This window comes from Sphaeramia orbicularis, chromosome 3 (genome assembly GCF_902148855.1).
Source record: "Sphaeramia orbicularis chromosome 3, fSphaOr1.1, whole genome shotgun sequence".
Classification (NCBI taxonomy): domain Eukaryota; kingdom Metazoa; phylum Chordata; class Actinopteri; order Kurtiformes; family Apogonidae; genus Sphaeramia; species Sphaeramia orbicularis.
In genome coordinates this window covers 58580989-58605396 of record NC_043959.1, presented here as the reverse complement: position 1 = coordinate 58605396, position 24408 = coordinate 58580989, and the positions used below count along the sequence as shown (strand labels likewise).

The 24408-nt window shown below is 35.2% G+C and overlaps 1 protein-coding gene across 1 annotated transcript in view; it reads left to right on the top strand.

Annotated features, from left to right (window-relative positions):
• The first annotated feature begins 4091 nt into the window (after nt 1–4091).
• The window catches only part of LOC115411112 (angiotensin-converting enzyme 2-like), a 35391-nt gene continuing 15074 nt past the window's right edge, over nt 4092–24408 (top strand). The window contains 13 exon segments of the mRNA XM_030123058.1: nt 4092–4280; nt 4387–4450; nt 4453–4544; nt 4682–4775; nt 6360–6392; nt 6395–6424; nt 6427–6456; nt 6459–6482; nt 6485–6499; nt 11525–11640; nt 11725–11830; nt 15473–15570; nt 17502–17674. Coding sequence (XP_029978918.1) covers nt 4092–4280; nt 4387–4450; nt 4453–4544; nt 4682–4775; nt 6360–6392; nt 6395–6424; nt 6427–6456; nt 6459–6482; nt 6485–6499; nt 11525–11640; nt 11725–11830; nt 15473–15570; nt 17502–17674 — 1064 coding nt within the window.

The window sequence follows — 24408 nt, the reverse complement described above, 5'->3', positions numbered from 1 at the left end:
ATTACAGGGGCGTAAACATTAGTTCTACATGTCTATGAAGTGAAGCATTAATCTCCTCCTACCACCAACCCAAGAAAAAATTAGCTGACAGGTACTTACCACTTTGAATCACTAATCGATTATTTGTGATTATTTGCATTATTACCCAAGATGATTTTCTATATGCTCTATATAATTCGTGGAATTTCTACTTTAAAATGAAAACCTAAGGCATTATCAGATGTCATGTACCGTTTTATAATCACTGTAAAATAAACAACGCTCTCCATCCATCCATCCATTCTCTTCCGCTTATCCGGGGCCGGGTCGGGGGGTAACAGTCTAAGCAGGGATGCCCAGACTTCCCTCTCCCCAGACCTCCTCCAGCTCTTCCGGGGGATCCCGAGGCGTTCCCAGGCCAGCCGAGAGACATAGTCTCTCCAACGTGTCCTGGGTCTTCCCCGAGGTCTCCCCATGGGACATGCCCGGAACACCTCCCCAGGGAGGCGTCCAGGAGGATCTGAAACAGATGCCCGAGCCACCTCAGCTGGCCCCTCTCGACGCGGAGGAGCAGCGGCTCTACTCCGAGCTCCTCCCTGGTGACTGAGCTCCTCACCCTATCCCTAAGGGTGCGCCCAGCCACCCGACGAGGAACTCATTTCGACCGCTTGTATCCGGATCTTGTCCTTTCGGTCATGACCCAAAGCTCATGACCATAGGTGAGGGTAGGAACGTAGATTGACCGGTAAATCGAGAGCTTCGCCTCTCGGCTCAGCTCCTTCTTTACCACAACCGACCGGTACAGCGACTGCTGTACTGCTGCTTGTACTGCTGTAACAACGCTCTAGTGTCAGATATTTCCACTGCTAAAAACATACTTGATCTCTACTCTCAACTTTACATAATGCTTCAGTTCTTGGTAGTAAAGGTCAACCAGTAGTGGATGTTTAGAGGCTGATATAGTGGCAATGTCTAACAGCAAAAGCCAGTGTCAGTGTCCTGAAAAAAGTTCAAAAATGTACTCTGGATATTACTTATACTAGAAGTTTATTATTATTATTATTATTATTATTACTACTAGAAACTTTATAGCTGTTGAAGTCAGATGTAGTGAATAAGAAAATGAATTAGTCAGTAAATACATCTGAAGTCAAACTCAGTTATTATTGAATACATTTGGAACTAAGTATCAAACTAACCGTGAAAGATTCAAATGACTATATATGATTTTTATCTTTTGTGTTAATATTTTCTCTTAAAGTCAGCAGCTCCATTTGGGAGGTTACTTGACTGTTTGTCAAATGTTCCATCAGCATCAGCTGATCTCTACTTGATACCCTAAACTTTGGTCAACCTCTACTTTGGTAGTACTTCTCAGCTTTGTACCTTCTATTTTTGTTTTGTGGCCTTTGGAATTGTATTTCTTTTTCATTTTCTGAACCCACTTTATCCTCACTAGGGTCGGGGGTCGCTTGGAGCCTATCCCAGCTACATAGGCGAAGGCGGGGCACCCTGGACGTTTCGCCAGTTCATTGCAGGGCTGAACATATAGCGACAAACAATCACTCTCACATTCACACCTATGGGCAATTTAGATGAACCAATTAACCTATCAGTGCATGTGTTTGGATGGTGGGAGGCCGGAGTACCCGGAGAGAACCCACATAGACACAGGGAGAACATGCAAACGCCACACAGAAAGGTCCCAACCCCCGTCGACTGGTGTTGGAATCGAACCCAGGACCTTCTTGCTGTGAGGCACGAGTGCTAACCACTGCACCACCTTGTCACCCAAAGTTGATTATTATTATTATTATTTATTATTATTATTATTATTATTATTATTAATATATAATAATAATATAATATAATAATAATAATAATAATAATAATAATTCATTCATTCATTTTCTGAACCCGCTTTATCCTCACTAGGTCATGGGGGTCGCTTGGAGCCTATCCCAGCTACATGGGGGCGAAGGCGGGGTACACCCTGGACGTTTCGCCAGTTCATCACAGGGCTATAATAATAATAATAATAATAATAATAATATAATATAATAATAATAATAATAATAATAATAATTGTTATTATTATTATTATTATTATTATTATTATTATTATTACTGCTACTACTACTACTACTACTACTACTAGAAACTTTATAGCTGTTGAAGTCAATGTAGTGAATAAGAAAATGAATTTGATAGAAAATTCTGTGATACACTCTGAGACAAAAGACGGAGTCAGTGGATTCTGGAATCAGAAGATTTTACTTGCAAGGAGTCAAGTACATACAGTGAGATGCAGCAGCTGACTGACTGACAACAGGAAGTTGAAGATCTTATGAAAGAACATGAGTATTACAATCATTAGACCAAGTGTACAAATATTATGACGTTGATCAGGTTCACCATTGGCTTAGGTATTCAAAACACAGTGATGCATGGGTTCAGTGACCACGTTTGTACTCTTCCCCCTCGTGCCCCATGGCCTGATCTCCTCAAGGGCAGCAGCTCACTCTGGTCCCAAACTGGATGGACAACAAGTACGCTTTGGTCCCAAACTGGAACAAAACAAGCAGATAGCAAAGAACTGGTAGACATATCCTGAGTGGATATGTCTGGGCATTCTCGCAAAATGTCATCATAACCCATCCATGACTCATGCTCTGGACACCTGATATTTACAGGATATAGTCTAATAGCCTAATTTTTTTAACAGAATTAGTCAGTAAATACATCTGAAGTCAAACTCAGTATTATTGAATACATTTGGAACTAAGTATCAACTAACCATGAAAGATTAAGATGACAGGATGTGATTTTTATCTTTTGTGTTAATATTTTCTCTTAAAGTCACAGCTCCATTTGGGAGCTGTTACCTGCCTGTTTGCCAAACGTTCCATCAGCATCAGTTATCTTTACTTGATACTAAGCACTTTTTGTCCTGTCTTTTGTCCTGTCTGTAAGCGTGATCAAGTACCTGTCTTACATGTTCAACGTATGTACTGTTGTAATACCAAAGCATCACCTAGACTGCAAAACAAATCTACCTTGACCTTGATACCTTAACCCTTTCATGCATTAATTGTGAAACCTTCGTCAAGATTTTTTTCTTCATGTTTTTTATTCCTCCTTAAGCATGAAAAACAATTCAATCGAGTTTTTTTTTTTCTGTGGAGTTACAAAATATCCATGCATTTAATTTTTGAAGTAAAAAAGTGTTTAAAACCCAATATCAGAGAGGGATATGAAAACATGAAATAAAAACATGTTTAATGCTGCTAATCGATGTCTTCTCACATTTTAACATATTCTAATGCTAGTAATTCCTCACTTCATCGAGATAATGTGCAAAAAAACCTTGATTTACACTCAACATGTTAGTGCAGATCAGCTTTATCAAGAACAGCAAAGTTACAGTAATGGTCTGAATGTTAGGATATGAGATGTAAGTGTCCGCTGTGTTGGCTGATATGAAACTAAAACAACTAAACCCGTTAATATACAAGAGAACAGCTGGAGAAGAACCGTCCACTGGAGTGACTTATGCATGAAAGGGTTAAACTTTTCTCAACCTCTACTTTGGAGGTACTTCTCAGCTTCGTACCTTCTATTTTTGGTTTTGTGGCCTTTGGAATTGTATTTCTGTGTATAAATATTTATTCATGAACGTGTCAACAACTATAATTCTTTCTGTAAGAATCCGACTGGCAAATAACCATATTCTGAAAAACAAAAAAGGCTAAAAATGAGCTCGTGTTTACCAAGATCATGTTCATTTGCTTTTTTTTTTTTACTCAAAACAGTTCAATCAGACCCAGGACTAAAGACCTGGATCCAACAGAGACCTTAAAAGGACAACAGAGGTCCAGATCCAGATCCAAAGGCATTGGTCATTTATCAGAGTAAAACTTGCACTCCCTTGTTTGTGATGACAGCCCAGTCACATTCACTGTTCCTCCGTACATCCTATCTGTAAATGAAAACTCAGATACACCCTCAGTTATGGCTCTGTCCAAAGTCCAAGGCAGTGGAGAAGGTAACAGTAAAACGGCGTAGAGCGTCTGTCCGTCTCAGTGAGGGTGGATGTTACTGGAGCCGTCGAGATGCGTGGTGGGATCTTTGTAGCGTTGTTGGCTCTGTCCGCTGCTGTTTGTGTTCAGTCAGATGAGGAGACGAGGGCGAAGGAATTCCTGGCGGCATTCGATGAGCGGGCCTCTGACCTTATGTACCAGTACTCGCTGGCATCCTGGGCCTACAACACCAACATCACCAAGGAGAACTCCGACAAAGTGGTAAGCATGTGGAAAAAAACATCCTCTGGTTCAAGTTTTCTGAAGTTGTGGTAACTGAATCATGTGACTTGATGTCTTTTTTTTTTTTTTTTTTAACTCTTTTCAGTCAGAACAGGGGAAAATATGGAGCAATTACTACAGCCAGGTCTCAGAGGACTCTGGGAACTTTCCATTGATCTGATTAAGGATAGAGAAATCAAATTACAGCTCATCTCCCTGCAAGACAAAGGCTCTGGTGTCTTATCCTCAGATAAAGCAGAGCACGTAAGACACTTCAAATAACATAAAAGTCGACATACAGTATATCTGAAGTTACAAAAAGACAAAGATTGTCCTGTGATTTTTTGTCATGAATTGTGTCATTTCATACCTGTGTTTTTTTGTTTTTTGCCCACTTGTAGCTGAGTAAAATTCTGAGTGATATGAGTACGATCTACAGCACAGCCACAGTGTGTCTGAAGGACGATGAGCTCAACTGCCAGACGTTAGAGCCAGGTAGAGTATGAGCAGGAGTTCCATAAGTACAGACGTCTGCTGCTGCATCTGAACCTACAACTGATAACACAGACAGAAGAAAACATGGCTCTACTATCTATCTATCTATCTATCTATCTATCTATCTATCTATCTATCTATCTACTCATCTATCTATCTATCTATCTATCTATCTCTACTATCTATCTATCTATCTATCTATCTATCTATCTATCTATCTCTATCTATCTATCTATCTATCTATCTATCTATCTATCTATCTCTATCTATCTATCCATCCATCCATCCATCCATCCATCCCCCACCCACCCACCCACCCACCCACCCACCCCCTATCTATCTATCTATATCTATCTATCTATCTATCTACTATCTATCTATCTATCTATCTACTATCTATCTATCTATCTATCTATCTATCTATCTATCATCTATCTATCTATCTATCTATCTATCGTTCTATCGTTCTATCGTTCTATCTATCTATCGTTCTATCTATCGTTCTATCTATCGTTCTATCGTTCTATCGTTCTATCGATCGTTCTATCGTTCTATCGATCGTTCTATCGATCGTTCTATCTATCTATCTATCTATCTATCTATCTATCTATCTATCTATCTATCTATCTATCTATCTATCTATCTATCTATCTATCTATCTATCTATCGTTCTATCGTTCTATCGTTCTATCGTTCTATCGTTTATCGTTCTATCTATCGTTCTATCGTTCTATCGATCGTTCTATCTATCGTTCTATCTATCGTTCTATCTATCGTTCTATCGTTCTATCGTTTATCGTTCTATCTATCGTTCTATCTATCTATCTATCTATCTATCTATCTATCTATCTATCTATCTATCTATCTATCTAATCTATCTATCTATCTATCTATCTATCTATCGTTCTATCTATCGTTCTATCTATCGTTCTATCTATCGTTCTATCTATCTATCTATCTATCTATCGTTCTATCTATCTATCTACTATCTATTCTATCTATCTATCTATCTATCTATCTATCTATCTCTATCTATCTATCTATCTATCTATCTATCTATCTATCTATCTATCTCTATCTATCTATCTATCTATCTTTAACCCTTGTATGGTGTTTGGGTCTGTGGGACCCTTTTCCATTTTTTATTAAAAGAAAAATGATGAGTAATTATTTGTTTATGAATTTTTTTCCTCTCATATCTTGATTATATTACATTTTAGAAAAAAAAAAAAAAGAAAAGTGAAAACAATTAGCACTTTAATTCCATAATGTCATCTAATAAAGGCAAAAGGCAAATATGAAATATATACTGCTTTTTATATTGCTTGGTAATTGGGATGAAGTCAACATCTGTTGAGTATTTTTGCATAAAGTTGTTTGATAATGTTGAATTCAAAACCCCAAATGCAGCGGGTCCAGCAGACCCCGAACACTGCTGACTAACAAAAAACCTGAACACCACACAAGGGTTAAACCAGTATCACTCCTTGTTTTTTTTCCATTGTTTGCCTTGTGTTGAAAGTGCATTTTATTTTAATTGAAGTTTATTTTTCATGATATTATGTGTGATATTTGTGCTTACAGGACTGGAGCATGTAATGGCTAACAGCAGAGACTACTCAAGCGTCTACATGTGTGGGAAGGCTGGAGGAAGAGGTGGGCAAGAGGATGAGGCCTCTGTACGAGACTACGTAGACCTGAAGAATGAGCTTCCAAACTGAACGGTATGATTGAAAAAAAAAAAAAAAAACATAAAAAATGCATGCAAGGTATATAATGCTAAAAATTCTGCACCTCATTACAAATGCACATAAACCAAAATCACACAAATCACCAGGATGCAGGTTCATTCAAAAAATAAAATAAAATAATATAAGACATCATAAAACAGCATTAAATAAACAGATGAAGTGTATAAGATGAAGCATGACAGGTAGATCTTCAATTATTTTACCCAGAAAATGAAAATTTTTACGAAATCTATATGCATTTATTACTTAGGTAGAGTTTACAACCGGTTTTGGTCACCAGAAACCAGTTAAAATCATATCATTTATGAATATGTTGGCGTCAATTTAAGTCCCCCCCCAAAAAAGTGTAGAGTTTAGTGTGTAAATATATCTATTTGGCTCACTAAATTTTTAAAATAAATTTTGCAAAATTTTTTAAAAATAATATTTTCATTACACTAAACTTGACATTTTAAGTTTTATGACACTTTAATAGCAAAAAAATATTGTAGTTATTTCATGAAATAATACAATATAATACAGACTAAAATTATTTCAGTAAATCTAGATTTTCATTCAAAAAAGATGTACTCAGGGAACCTAAATAGATTTTGGAGAAATATATAAACTAATATACTTTTGAAAATTTGAGAAGCTTACTTATTTTATGCTTTGTTGTAGATCTTTAAATTTTGTGGTAACCAGTTTGTACTTTGAAGAACTTGACTTTTGCAGTGGTGTCGTTTTTATTGACATGGTCTTTTTTTTAACCTTGTCAATAATGGTTAAAAACCCCTCTGTGCTTCACGTGCCCTAAACGTCAGTGTGTTCTTTGATTTTGTGCAGCCTGTTTTGTGTATCTGTGGATTATCTACGACACCATATAGAAGCAGTGGAGCATGGACAGTAGCTGTTCAGGTTGCACAGCCGTCTGGTTTTCAAGTTCATGGTCTAATCTTTCCACTGGATTTTATGGAATTGGAGCTAAAAGGTTCCGCTAGATTGAGTTATTTTAAGAGATAACAGTAGAACCAACAATAAAGTCCAGAAACTATAAAGTAGCTTTTTGCCATTTAACCTCCATTTGTACACTGGGGAATACGGTGAAATATGGGACCAGAGGGAATAAAAACCAAAACCTCCCTCTTCGTCTGGGCTTGCGGAAAATGTTATGGAATTTTACTATAGAAAATGTTCCGTTTTAATAATAGTCAGACAGAAGCCGTAGTGACTGTAAGAAGTAAGGTGAAATCCAGAGCTGAACAGGACAAAAGTTAGTTTTCTGCTAAAAGCATTTATATCTTACTCACAGTTACTTGGAAAATGAATAAATCATCTAACCACATAAAATAAAATAAAATAAAATAAAATAAAAATAAAATAAAATAAAACAAAAAATAAAATAAAATAAAACAAAATAAAATAAAATAAAATAAAATAAAAACAAAATAAATAAAACAAAACAAAATAAAATAAATAAAATAAACAAAACAAAATAAAATAAAATAAAAAAAATAAAATTCCCTTTTATTTGGCTACAGGTGGCAGGGGTTATTGATCCATGTGTTTTAATCTTCCAATAAAGAGTACAGCTTTATTCACCTGCTCAACAAACACTTCAGATACACCAAAGGGTGAAGACCTTAGGACCATGAGGATTATAAAGCTGTAATGCCCCTGACATCCACTAGAACTGGCTCCAAAGTCCCTGGCTTCCACAGACGTACATGGCCTCCTGTAAAAAAGTCAGTGCTGATGTTTTCCAGAACATCTGGTCTTACCTGTTTCATCTGAACCCTCTAAGAAGTGATCTCAACTTAAATTATATCTCAATTTTCTCCCATGAGTCCTGACATTCAGAGCCTTATTTTTAGCTATTTTAAGACCTTTGTTCCCCTGATAAACAGCACTATTAAAGTTATGGTTAATAGAGTCCACAAACACAACTGTAAAACAACTTTGTTACTAAATATTACACAAAATATGTCCTTTTATTGAGTCAGTATGTTTACTGCATAGCATTATTTCACTTCTGACCCCATAGGGTATTGTTATTCTGCCACTTTTGTCCAAATACAGTCACTTCCTGTTCAAAAAAGCGAAGGTGATTTTGAAAACTGGTTTCGAAACGGCAGTTCAGAAACCAATGAGTGGATGACACAACTTCCCCCTTCCAATAATTTTATACAGTCTACAGGAGACACATGCACACTCTTTTGGATGATGCCCAGCGAACAGGAAATAAACATATTTTCATAGAAATAAAGTAAAGTAAATACAGTTAGAATCAAACTTAATCAATGTTAGTGGGACCACAGGACAGAGGACTAGTATTATATCATAATATTTAAAGCATGTCTTTATTTCAGATGCATTTTTGCCAGTAAAATTTTAAAATGTATTATTTAAAATATTACAATTAACCCTTTAAACCTCTGAGACGTTATTTCAATGAAACAGGCAGTTTTTGTTGTTTTAATTGTCGCCCGTTTCAGTGTGATAAAAGCTGCTGTGAGTATGGTTTGTGTGCCTTTCTTCCTTCAGTGGTTTTGTTTTACTGTGTGTTTTAGGGTCAAACAGGTGGAAGAACAGAAAACAGACAAAGAGAGGACTTGAGTTGACAGGTTTTACTAAAAAAGGCCCTCAGAATGTGCATAGATAAGGGATTTAGGGATGTTGAACATAAACCATGAACTGGAACACACTGAACAACAAGTATTTGGATTTTGCCCCAGTAGTTTTTGTTTTATGGCTCTTTTTTTTCTAAATCGGTCCAGCTGCTTTCTGACACCTGGTTGAACTCCAGAAAGCAGTTACACAGTTAAAACTTAAAAAAGCAGAAAAAAAAGAAGAAAAATCGAGACAATACTGCAAACAACAGTAAAAACTAAATATGACAAGGAAAACTGTGTTTAAAAAAAAAAAAAAAAAAAAAAAGCTCAAAATATCTATTTTCATAACTTCGGTCTCACTCACTTCTTTGTGTTTTACCCACCATTCCACAGGCAACAGGGGGCGCCCTGAGCATGCTCAAAGCACAAGGTCTATTCTATCAGCATGTTTTGAAATTTTAACTATTGAGCAAACAGTTGAATTTTTATGAATATTTATATTTAATTAAACATACAGAACGGTCCACCACAGACACATTATTTTATTTTAATTTTTATTCAACCTTTATTTAACCAGGAAAAAGATCTTATTGAGATTAAGAGCCTCTTTTCAAGGGAGTCCTGACCAAGAGACAGCACAAAACACAACACATATACTGAACAAAAATATAAATGCACTACTTTTGTTTTGCTCCCATTTTCTTGAGCTGAACTGAAAGATCTAAAACTTTTTCTGTGTACACACAAGGTTTATTTCTCTCAAATATTGCTCACAAATCTGTCTAAATTTGTGTTAGTGAACACTTCTTCTTTGCTGAGATAATCCATCCACCTCACAGGTGTGGCAGATCAAGATACTGATTAGACAGCAGGATTTTGCACAGGTGTGCCTTAGCTGGCCACAATAAAAGGCCACTCCAAAATGTGCAGTTTTATCACACAGCACAATACCACAGATGTCACAAGTTTGAGGGAATATGCACTGGTCATGCTGACTTCAGGAATCTCCACCAGAGCTTCTGCCTGTGAATTGAATGTTCATTTCTCTACCATAAGCCATCTCCAAAGCTGTTTCAGAGAATTCATGAAGAAGACTGTGCGAGGAAAATGGTGGTCACACCAAATACTGACTGGTTTTCTGACCCCCCTGGACCACCCAATACAGTAAAATGTGCACATTTTAGAGTGGCCTTTTATTGTGGCCAGCCTAAGTCACACCTGTGCAATAATCCTGCTGTCTAATCAGCATCTTGATATGCCACACCTGTGAGGTGGATGGATTATCTCAGCAAAGGACAAAGGAGAAGTGCTCACTAACACAGATTTAGACAAATTTATGAACAATATTTGAGAGAAATAGGCCTTTTGTGTACATAGAAAAAGTTTTAGATCTTTGAGTTCAGCTCATGAAAAATGGGAGCAAAAACAAAAGTGGTGCATTTATATTTTTGTTCAGTGTAGTTACAACATACAATTACCTCATACAGTTACAACAAACAATAATTTACAAGGCAAATCAACCTGTGAAAAACACGTGCAAGTCATTCAGTTGTTCTCCAGCACTTTGAGTTTGGATTTAAAAGCATTCAGGGAGATCAGTTCAGACAGTTTCCAGTCTTTTAGCAACATATTCCATGTGGACGGAGCAGAGTACACAAATGCCGTTTTACCAGCTCTGTACGGGCGAATGGCACAAAGAGGAACAAATGCTCATTCGATCACAGACAATAAGAATCAACACTTCTTCTCGTAATTAAACTACAGATATAGGAAGGCAGTAGTCCAAGTATGGCCTTATAAATGAAGGTACACCAGTGTCCCAGCCTCCTGGTGGACAGGGCAGGCCAGCCCACTCTGGAATACAAGTCATGATGATGTGTCATGGTTTTAGAATTAGTAATAAACCTCAGAGCAGCATGATAGACTGTGTCAGTCATTTGAAGATACTTAGACGATGTGTTCATATAAAGTACATCTCCATAATCTAACACTGATAAAAAAAGTGGCAGTGACAAGGTGCTTTTGTACATCAAAAGAAAAACAACTTGTTTCGAAAGTAAAAGCCCAGTTTAAGCTTTAATTTCTTTACCAGGTTTTCAATGTGTCACATGAGGAGTTAAAGGGTTAAAGTGGGGAAGAACAACTATTTATTTTAATGTCATGGTTCCTCTGTACTCCTATGGACCAGTCACCACTGCACTGCAGAATCACAGAGTGGACAGAAGCAACTGATGGAAAAATAACAACGCCCTCTGGTTACCACTCATTAAATATAAATGTCACAATGCACATGTCATATAATCTAATACAAGCAATGATGTGATCAAGAGGACATTTTCCTGTTAAAACTAAAGAACTAAAATGACAACATTGTGTAAAATGTGTGTTCCTCTGCTGTCACATGCAGGATTTGAGGACTATGGAGCGTACTGGAGATATAACTACGAGACCATCGAGGAGCCGATTCCGTACAGTTACACCAGAGAAGAGCTAATGACAGACGTCCGTTCATTATACAAACAGGTTCGTCTAATATCCAAGGAGTAGAGGCTTTTATTACAGACTGTGGAAAACTGTTCACAGTAGTAATGTATGTTTTTTTTGCAGATCCTGCCTCTGTACAAGGAGCTGCATGCTTATGTCAGGGCCCAGCTGATGAAGGTCTACGGTGGACACATTGACCCACAAGGACCCCTGCCCGCCCACCTGCTCGGTATGTGAACCATGGAGGTCATCAGAGTTTCTGATCTTATTGTCATTATTCCATTTTAGACTCTTTTCATGTGTTTGAGCTGTAATGAGATTTAATATTAGTCAAGATTCAGACACAGAAACATGATGAGGTATCCACTGAACTGAAGTCATTCTGAAGTGAATTACAGGAGAAGAAAATAGAACGAGGCAAGAAAAAACTACTTTGTAGAGTAAAAATGTCCGAGACTGCACAACGCTTTTATCCCTGGTCTCCATGTCCCACCCAGTGAGGCCCAGTTACATGACAACGCTCTGGGGTGGAAACGACAAAATATTTTATCAAATGTGTCTTTTGTTTAGACGGATTTTGGGAGATGAAAACGCAAAAAAGTGAAACCACCTTCCACTGTGGAAATCTTAAAAATGCTCCACTCTCATGTCACCGTCTAAAGCAGGGGTGTCAAACTCATGTTAGTTCAGGGGCCACATACAGCCCAGTATGACCTGCAGTGGGCTGCATCATTAACCCTTTCATGTATACTGCTCACTACAGTGGACAACTATTCTACAGCTGTTTTCCCGTATATTCATGGATTTTGTTGTTCTTTTCGTTGTTGTTCTTTTTTTTTTTTTTTTTTTTTTTTTACACACAGCTTTATTAAAGTTTTAAGACACTACATATCTTTTCTGACATGAATTGGTAACATTATGTAGATCTCTCCTGAGCATAAACCCCCAGAATCACAAGCCCTCCCCATAGTTTTCACACAATTTATCAGTAAATACATGTTTCTGTGCATCAAAAATTAAACGTGTGGTGTCCAGCTGAGTGGACATTTTTGCAACTTCATGAAAAATAGGTTCATAAGAATTTTTTTTCATTATTTTTTTTAATGTTTTTTTTTATTATTATTTATTTATTCTTCAGAAGAAAATTTTCAATCGCATTGTTTTTTTCATGCCTAAAGAGGAATAAAAACACTCAGGAAAAAATTTTGATTAAGGTTCTCATAATTTGTGCATGAAAGGGTTAAAATAATAACATAATAATACATAAATAATATCAATTCCAAAATTTGTACGTCACTTTCTATGTTTTAGTGTGAAAAAAGTAAAATTATATTATCAAAATTTTCACATCTACAAACTATTCTTTAAAAAAAATGTGGAAAGACATGAACAACCATGACCAAAATGAAATTTATAAAGAAAAAAAGGGCTATTTTAACAATTTATGCCATTATTTGGCCTCAGCTTCTCATTTTCACATGTTCATTACCATGTACAGATCACAGTGGATCTACAAATACACAAAACATTTAATAAACGACAGAATAATGGTACAATTACTCTTAATTCTCTGAAGACATTTCAGATTGTTCATATTTGTTCAGGTTTTTCCACATTTTTTGTAAAAGGCTAGTATGTAAATGTGAACATTTTTGTAATTTAACTTTTTTTTTTTACACTAGAATAAAGAGAAAAAATTGTGGCTTTCATTGTTTATAGTTTAGTATGATAGTATTGTACTGGCCTGACCCACTTTAGATGGAACTGACCTAAAATTATTTTGACATTCTGAATGTGAATATCTTCAGTGTAATTTTTGTGTTTCACTAATTCATCCCGCGGGCTGGATTGGACCCTTTGGCACATGTTTGACACCCCTGGTCTAAAGGGATTCTCGTCTCATAGAGTTTACATCACAAGTTCAGGAAAACAACAACAGGAAGAGAATTAAAAAGGTTCTACACAGGCGCTCGGTCTTGGTGGTGGTGATGCCGTCTACCCACCTGGCATGCATACTTCATCAATAAATTAAACATTTCACACACTTTTGCGCGTTTCTCTGGATGCAGATTTTCCCCCTAAAACACACGTCCAAACGCAGAATTAAAAGTGAGAACGCAATGCCACTTTTTGCGTTTTCGGTTCAGATTGTTACCATCTAAACGTAGCCTCAGATGACGTCCCATGTTTAGATTTTGAATGAAATGAGTGAATTCAACCCGAGTAAAGTCACGTTTACATACAAATGTATTTTTGACCGTATTTCTGCTCTGCTTCAAGTTATTTCAGAGAAAAATGAGGATAAAATATGAAACAAACATCTACCAAAAGATTCAGATTACAAGATTGTTTTACCTTTGGCATTGTATTACTTATTTTCTTCATTTTTTGTTTCCTTTTGTCGATCATTTTATTTACTTTTAAACACTACTTAATTCATTTCCTTTTGGTCATTTTATTTATTATTCATTTATTTATGATTTGTTAATTTGTGTACTTTTTGTTAATGATCTTGTTGGTTATTTTGCTCAGTTTTGTTCGTTTCTTGTTCACTTTGTGTTTTTTTTGTTCATTTCTGTGATTATCTTATGCCCATTTGTGTTAATTTCATTGATTTTTTGGGTTCATTTGATCAATTTATTCAACTTTTGTGCAGATTTGTTCATTTTGTTGCTTCGTTTGTTCATTTATTTAACATGAGGAAAATGAGCACAATCTCAGTTCTTATGCAATGTTATTCTTTTCAGTTAAAAGGTTTTTAGCGAGGAACAAGACTATTCATAATTGCAGGCTGTTTGTTATGCCCTCCACATGTTAAAACCATCACCTGTAACATACAAACCTAATGACCTGTTCATTTTGTTAAGGTAGGAAGACATTATATCAACATTTTATACGATCAGTTTCTGCAACCCAAAGTGACCAAAGAAATAAATGTATAAATACACAATTCTAATATGAAAAACAAATAATATGAAGTGCAGCTGAAATTATGTCTTTTGCTGAAATGTGTCAGAGGTGGCAGAAGAACATGCTACTGTCTAAACTCTGCTTCCACTCTCAGATCATACAACTCTCTAATGCAGGGGTGTCAAACTCATTTTAGTTCAGGGGCCACATACAGCCTAATATGATATAAAGTGGGCCGGACCAGTAAAATAATATAAATAATAGGATAAGAACTTAGAAATAATGTCAACTCTAAAGTTTTTTTCTCTGTTTTTGAGTTAAAAAAAGTCAAATTCCGTAATGAAAATGTTTACATCTACAAACCGTACTTGAACATAACGTGAACAAATATGAACCTGCAAATTCTTCAGAAAAATAAGTGCAATTTTAACAATATTACGCCTCAGTGTATCATTTATACGTATGCATTACAACGTACAGATCACAGTGGATCTGCAAATACACAAAACATTTAGTAACAGGCAGAATATTGATAAAATTCCACAGACTTCTCTTAAGAAATTTCAGGTTATTCCCTTTTTTTGCAAAAGGCTAGTCTGTAAATGTAAAAATTTTTGTGTAATTTTTCTTTTTTTTTTTTTTTTTACACTACAACAAAGAGACAAAATTTGTACTTTTCATTATTTATAGGTTATTATGATAGTATTTTACTGGTCTGACCCACTTGAGATTGAATTGACTTAAAATGATTCAAACATCCTTGATTGTTAATATCTTCAGTGTAATTTCTGCATTTCACAAATTCATCCCAGGGCCAAATTGGACCCTTTGGTGGGCCGGTTTTGGCCCCCGGGCCGCATGTTTGACACCTGTGCTCTAATGCATGTTACTGTGTTTGGAAATACGATATTGTATGAAGTGCAAAGTGAAGACTGTTGTACCTTTTGTATTGATTATTCAGGTGACATGTGGGGAAGATTCTGGACCAACCTCTACCCTCTGTCGATCCCCTACCCTAACAAACCTCCTATTGATGTCAGTGAAACCATGGTGAAAAAGGTACAGTCATTTCTGTTATTCTGAAACTAAAAACTGTTTAACCCTCAAAGACCGGACCTTAAAGCGTGTACCCATCTAAAATGCTTAGTAAATTTTGAACCACGAATCCCATCAATACATTGAAATAATTCGGGGAAAATGCAGTTTCTCAGCTTTTCATCATCATCAGATTTGGACGTTCAGAGACTCCGTAGTGAATGTGGAAGCACTGTCATGTTTTGCAAAACTGATTCACCAGTAAAACCCATGGAGTTTGATAAATGGCAGATGATGTTACTTTTTCGTAGCTTTTCTCTCGTCATGTTTTAACCCATAAAGACCCAAACAGCCACTGGCGACCTAAACCATGTATTGATCTACAGGGGTTGGACAAAATAATGGAAACACCTTCACCTCAGGATGATAATGCCCCAATCCATACAGCTAGAATTGTTAAAGAATGGCATGAGGAACATTCTAATGAAGTTGAGCATCTCGTATGGCCGGCACAGTCCCCAGACCTCAACATTATTGAGCATTTATGGTCAGTTTTAGAGATTCAAGTAAGACGTCGATTTCCACCGCCATCGTCTCTAAAAGAGTTGGAGGGTATTCTAACTGAAGAATGGCTTAAAATTCCTTTGGAAACAATTCACAAGTTGTATGAATCAATACCTCGGAGAATTGAGGCTGTAATTGCCGCAAAAGGCGGACCTACACCATATTAAATTATATTTTGTTGATTTTTTAAGGTGTTTCCATTATTTTGTCCAACCCCTGTAAACTGTTTAATACCACTGGTCTACAAGGAAAATGCTTCCAGAATAAAAGTAATGAAATTTTACCACATGAGAGTCACTGATAAAGAAAAATCAAGTCAAAAATGCTGGTTGGCTGAACTTCCAAGATACAGCCTTGAGTCAAAATGTGAAATTCAAGAATTAACGAGAGAATGGGTTTGACTCCAAAGGAATATTTGTCTCAGAGCTACAAGATCTTCTTCAAAACACTGTCTGCACATTAGAATACATTCACTTTACAGGTTCTATTTAGTGAAAGATTTATAAAACTATTATATAAATGTACACAAACCAGTATATGTGTGTAAAAACACTTTATCATATACCTTGAAAACATCAGCAAACCGGCACTTTTGTCATTTATTTTCCAATTAATCTTATTAAAATGCGTAACATTTAGCACATTTAATCTCTGAAGCAAATCAATTCTAAAAAATTGTAGACCAGTGTAGCTGTTGATTCATTAATCCTCTCAATACATGTAAATAATTGATATAAAATGCAGTTCTTCATCTTTTCATGGTCATCAGATATGACCCATTTGGACGTTCAGAGGCTCCGTAGTGAACGTGGAAACACCGTCATCTTCTACAACATTGATTCACCAGTAAAACCCATGGTGTTGGATCAATGACAGTGGATGGACACACTGGGTTTATGTTGAGTTATTGATAGATTTTGCTGAAAACGTAACATTTTCTTTAGTTTTCTCTATTTCTGATATAATATCAATCAACTTTAATCTGAGCTTTTATGAATATCTACAGGATTGGTGAATAAATATAGGAAAATACATGATCTTACCGAAAAAATGCAAAAAAAACCAGAGGATAATATTGTAATAAATGGCGATAAATCACTTAATAAAGGTTAAATATTGAGAAAAAATCGTTAGGGAATTGACACAAAAGTAGCATTGGGTCTTTATGGGTTAAACTTTGAATCTTTAATCTGATGTTTTGTGAATATTTACATGGTCACGAAATTAAGTATAGGAAAATACATGATTTTCACTGAAAATGTGTAACAGCAGATTATAATATTATAATAAATGGTGAATGACTACCTAGCTAATTTTGAATGGAGAGAAAATAATCAAGTCACTGCAAAAATAGTTTAATCTTTAATGGTTAATGCCACCTCGGATTTCAGGGATGGACTGAGCGTCGCTTTTTTGAAGAAGCAGAGAAGTTCTTCATGTCTGTTGGTCTGTATGAGATGTTTGATAACTTCTGGAATAACTCCATGTTTGTGAAACCTGAGGACGGACGCAAGGTGGTCTGTCACCCCACAGCCTGGGACATGGGAAACAGACTGGACTTTAGGTAAACCGTTTTTGTTATTGTTGCATAATTATTGTTTAACCCATAAAGACCAAAGCAGCCCCCGGCAACCAGAACCATCTACTGATCTAGACTGTTTAATACCTGTTGATCCACTAATCCTATCAATCCATCTAAATCACAGGTGCCAAACATGTGGCCCGGGGGCCAAATCTGGCCCGCCAAAGGGTCCACTCCGGCCCATGGGATGAATTTGTGAAATGCAAAAATTACACTGAAGATATTAACAATCAAGGATGTTAAAATAATTTTAGGTCATTTCAGTCTAAAGTGGATCAGACCAGTAAAATACTAACATAATAACCTATAAATACTGAAAACTGTAAATTTGTCTCTTTGTTTTAGTGTAAAAAAGTAAAATGGATCAAAAACTTTTACATTTACAAACTAGCCTTTGACAAAAAATGTGAATTTCTGAAATGTCTTAAGAGAAATATGTGGAATGTTAATAATATTCTCCTAGTTATTTAACCCTTTCATGCACAATTCATGAGAACCTTAATCAAGATTTTTTTTTTTTTTCCTGAGTGTTTTTATTCCTCTTTAGGCATGAAAAAAACAAAAACAAAAACAGAAAACAATGCAATTTAATTTTTTTCCATCAACCTATTTTTCATGGAGTTACAAAAATGTCCACTCAGCTGGACACTATGTGTTAAATTTAAAAGGCAAAGAAACATGCATTTACTGATATACGGTGTGAAAACTATTAAATATAAACATTTTAATGCTGCTAATTTGATGTTTTCTCACATTCTATCATACTCTAATACTAGTTATTACTTACTTCATTGAAATAATATGCAAAAAAACCCCCAACAACTTTTGTTTAAAAATGCAATAAATAAATAAATAAATAAATAAATAAATAAATAAATAAATAATTCCTGTTAATTGCAATCTAATAACAATTTGCTTTTTTGTTTTTTTTGCACTCAAACATGTTACTGCAGATCAGGATTATGTCAGTGTATGGGATGATGCATAAGTGTCCACTGTGTCGGCTGATATGGAACTAAAACAACAAAACCCATGAATATACAAGAGAACAGCTGGAGATGAACTGTCCACTGGAGTGACCAGTATGCATGACAGGGTTAATGTTTTGTGTATTTATAGATCCACTGTGATCTCTAAGTTGTGATTCACACGTATAAAAGATAAACTAAGGTGTAATATTGTTGACATTGCACTTATTTTACTAACGAATTTGTAGGTTTTTAGCATGTTATGTTCAAGTACAATTCGTAGATGTAAACACTTTCATTACAGAATTTGCTTTTTTCACTCATAAGTTCTTATCCTATTATTTATATTATTTTACTGGTCCGGCCCACGTTATATCATATTAGGCTGGATGTGGCCCCTGAACTAAAATGAGTTTGACACCCCTGATCTAAATAACTGATGTAAAATACAGTTGGTCATTTTTTCATGGCCATCAGATTTGACTCATTTGGACGTTCAGAGGCTCCGTAGTTACTGTGGAAACACCGTCACCTTCTACAACATTGATTCACCAGTAAAACCCATGGAGTTGGATCAATGACAGTGGATGGAGACACTTGTTTTTATGTTCAGATAATGATATATTTAGTGAAAAACTCACTTTTTCTTCAGTTTTCTCTTTTTCTGATATGTAACTACAACTGTAATCTGAGTTTTTATTAACATCTACATCAGGGCTGTCAAACTCATTTTGGTTCAGGGGCCATATTTAGCTCAATTTGATCTCAAGCAGGCCAGACCAGTAAAATAATAATGATTTAATAACCTATAAATAATGACAAATCCAAATTTTTCTTTTTGTTTTAGTACAAAAAAAACCCCAATTAAATTATTAAAATATTTACATTTTACAAAAAAGATGTGAATAACCTGAAAAAACAGATTTCATTTGAAAAATTCATGTAATTTTAAAAATATTTTGCCTTGACTTATTATTTATACATGTACATTTACACACAATGTTACATAAACATTTGGTAACAGGCAGATTATTGTTAAAATGTTGAAGTTTGGAACTAAAATTTGAACAATTTCTACAATATTCCATCTCTTATTATTAACATAACTCCACATCACAGTGGATCCATAAATGCACCAAACATTTAGGAACAGGCAGAATATTGTTCAAACTGCACATTTTGGGTTGTTCATCTTTGTTTATATTTATGTATTTATTTGCATTTTATTGTGAAAGAATAGTTTTGTAAATGTAAATATTTTCACAGTGTAATTTTTTTTTTTCAGTTAAATTTTTTCCACATAATTTTTCACAAAGAAAAATTGTAGTTGTCATTATTTATGGGTTATTGTGCTGTTATTTTGACTGTAGATCACATTGGTCTGTATGTGGAACCTGAACCAAAATGATTTGGACAACTTTGACTGTTAAGGTGAATTTTTGCACTTTCATCCTGCAGGGCCGGAATGGAACCTTTGGCGGGCCCGATTTGGCCCCCGGGCCGCATGTTTGACACCTGTGATCTACATGATCAGTTTTATTAGTTTTATTAGTTTTGAACCCCATTAGCTGCTGCACACACAGCAGCTACTCTTGGTCTTTAACATCTGGGGTCTTTAACAACATAAAAATAAGGCACCACAATTTCCCACAACTCGCCTCACAAACAAGATGTACACACACGAGACACAACATGAAAACCAAAATTCAACAGCAAGCACACAATGCAAAACAATTACAATAACAGAATAATAGTACCACCAACAACAACGACAATAAAAAGAATTAATAAATAAAATCAAACCCAAAAAATAAAAATAAAAACAAAGAACAAAAACAGCTCCACAACAAACAATGAAGAACAGACCATCGAGATGACATCACTATAGGATGTGTAATGGCTCAGACAGTTATTCTTGGGTAAATATGAAAATTCTTAACCTTTTAGAAAAACCAACTGCTTGAATTTCTGAAATTAAAAATTGTGGCAGTGTATTCCATACTACCATTGCCCTGTATTGCACACTTTTCTGTATTTGATTCATTCTACACGCAGGCAACAGGAAACGTCAGTGAATTAAATTAACCCTTTCATGCACAAATTATGAGAACCTTCATCAAGATTTTTTTCCCTGAGTGTTTTCATTTCTCTTTAAACATGAAAAAAACAATGTGATTGAAAAAATTCTTGTAAACCCCCCCCCCCCCCCCAAAAAAAAAAAAAACAGATAAAAGAAATAAAAAGTTAAAAAAAACATTAAAAAAAACATTAAAAAAAAAAAATAAAAAAAATAATAATAATCAGCTGGACACCATGCGTTTAATTTTTGAAGCAACGAAACATGTATTTACTGATAAACTGTGTGAAAACTACGGGGGGGCTTGTGATTCTGGGGGTTTATGCACAGGAGAGATCTACACAATGTCACCAATTCATGTCAGAAAAGATACGTAGTGTCTTAAAACTTTGATAAATATATGTGTAAAAAAAAAAATAAAAAAAATCCATGAATACACAAGAGAACAGCTGTAGAATAGCTGTCCACTGTAGTGACCAGTATGCATGAAAGGGTAAAAAAAACAAAAAAACAAAACCCAGAAGATAATATTACAGTAAATGATGATAAATCACTTAAGGAAGGTTAAATATTGAGAAAAAAAAATCATTTGGGAAATGCCACAAAAGTAACAGTGGCTCCTTATGGTTTAAGTGTTAACAGGGCAACGCTCACGTTTCTCATAAGAGGTGACAAATGTTTTCTGCTGTTATCTAATCTGACTGTGAATCAGTTTATCAGAATCATAAATAGGATTTGAACACTGGCAAACAATGGTCATTAATGTGAGTCATTCTTTCCAGCTGACAAAGACAACAAAAGCCTTTTCTTGTCAAATATTAATTATTATTTTTTCCACATAATTTTTCACAAAGAAAAATTGTAGTTGTCATTATTTATGGGTTATTGTGCTGTTATTTTGACTGTAGATCACATTGGTCTGTATGTGGAACCTGAACCAAAATGATTTGGACAACTTTGACTGTTAAGGTGAATTTTTGCACTTTCATCCTGCAGGGCCGGAATGGAACCTTTGGCGGGCCCGATTTGGCCCCCGGGCCGCATGTTTGACACCTGTGATCTACATGATCAGTTTTATTAGTTTTATTAGTTTTGAACCCCATTAGCTGCTGCACACACAGCAGCTACTCTTGGTCTTTAACATCTGGGGTCTTTAACAACATAAAAATAAGGCACCACAATTTCCCACAACTCGCCTCACAAACAAGATGTACACACACGAGACACAACATGAAAACCAAAATTCAACAGCAAGCACACAATGCAAAACAATTACAATAACAGAATAATAGTACCACCAACAACAACGACAATAAAAAGAATTAATAAATAAAATCAAACCCAAAAAATAAAAATAAAAACAAAGAACAAAAACAGCTCCACAACAAACAATGAAGAACAGACCATCGAGATGACATCACTATAGGATGTGTAATGGCTCAGACAGTTATTCTTGGGTAAATATGAAAATTCTTAACCTTTTAGAAAAACCAACTGCTTGAATTTCTGAAATTAAAAATTGTGGCAGTGTATTCCATACTACCATTGCCCTGTATTGCACACTTTTCTGTATTTGATTCATTCTACACGCAGGCAACAGGAAACGTCAGTGAATTAAATTAACCCTTTCATGCACAAATTATGAGAACCTTCATCAAGATTTTTTTCCCTGAGTGTTTTCATTTCTCTTTAAACATGAAAAAAACAATGTGATTGAAAAAATTCTTGTAAACCCCCCCCCCCCCCCCCCCAAAAAAAAAACAGATAAAAGAAATAAAAAGTTAAAAAAAACATTAAAAAAAACATTAAAAAAAAAAAAATAAAAAAAATAATAATAATCAGCTGGACACCATGCGTTTAATTTTTGAAGCAACGAAACATGTATTTACTGATAAACTGTGTGAAAACTACGGGGGGGCTTGTGATTCTGGGGGTTTATGCACAGGAGAGATCTACACAATGTCACCAATTCATGTCAGAAAAGATACGTAGTGTCTTAAAACTTTGATAAATATATGTGTAAAAAAAAAAATAAAAAAAATCCATGAATACACAAGAGAACAGCTGTAGAATAGCTGTCCACTGTAGTGACCAGTATGCATGAAAGGGTAAAAAAACAAAAAAACAAAACCCAGAAGATAATATTACAGTAAATGATGATAAATCACTTAAGGAAGGTTAAATATTGAGAAAAAAAAATCATTTGGGAAATGCCACAAAAGTAACAGTGGCTCCTTATGGTTTAAGTGTTAACAGGGCAACGCTCACGTTTCTCATAAGAGGTGACAAATGTTTTCTGCTGTTATCTAATCTGACTGTGAATCAGTTTATCAGAATCATAAATAGGATTTGAACACTGGCAAACAATGGTCATTAATGTGAGTCATTCTTTCCAGCTGACAAAGACAACAAAAGCCTTTTCTTGTCAAATATTAATTATTATTTTTTCCACATAATTTTTCACAAAGAAAAATTGTAGTTGTCATTATTTATGGGTTATTGTGCTGTTATTTTGACTGTAGATCACATTGGTCTGTATGTGGAACCTGAACCAAAATGATTTGGACAACTTTGACTGTTAAGGTGAATTTTTGCACTTTCATCCTGCAGGGCCGGAATGGAACCTTTGGCGGGCCCGATTTGGCCCCCGGGCCGCATGTTTGACACCTGTGATCTACATGATCAGTTTTATTAGTTTTATTAGTTTTGAACCCCATTAGCTGCTGCACACACAGCAGCTACTCTTGGTCTTTAACATCTGGGGTCTTTAACAACATAAAAATAAGGCACCACAATTTCCCACAACTCGCCTCACAAACAAGATGTACACACACGAGACACAACATGAAAACCAAAATTCAACAGCAAGCACACAATACAAAACAATTACAATAACAGAATAATAGTACCACCAACAACAACGACAATAAAAAGAATTAATAAATAAAATCAAACCCAAAAAATAAAAATAAAAACAAAGAACAAAAACAGCTCCACAACAAACAATGAAGAACAGACCATCGAGATGACATCACTATAGGATGTGTAATGGCTCAGACAGTTATTCTTGGGTAAATATGAAAATTCTTAACCTTTTAGAAAAACCAACTGCTTGAATTTCTGAAATTAAAATTGTGGCAGTGTATTCCATACTACCATTGCCCTGTATTGCACACTTTTCTGTATTTGATTCATTCTACACGCAGGCAACAGGAAACGTCAGTGAATTAAATTAACCCTTTCATGCACAAATTATGAGAACCTTCATCAAGATTTTTTTCCCTGAGTGTTTTCATTTCTCTTTAAACATGAAAAAAACAATGTGATTGAAAAAATTCTTGTAAACCCCCCCCCCCCCCAAAAAAAAAAAACAGATAAAAGAAATAAAAAGTTAAAAAAAACATTAAAAAAAAAAAAAAAAAAAAAAAAAAAAAAAAAAAAAATAATAATAATAATAATAATAATAATCAGCTGGACACCATGCGTTTAATTTTTGAAGCAACGAAACATGTATTTACTGATAAACTGTGTGAAAACTACGGGGGGGCTTGTGATTCTGGGGGTTTATGCACAGGAGAGATCTACACAATGTCACCAATTCATGTCAGAAAAGATACGTAGTGTCTTAAAACTTTGATAAATATATGTGTAAAAAAAAAAATAAAAAAAAT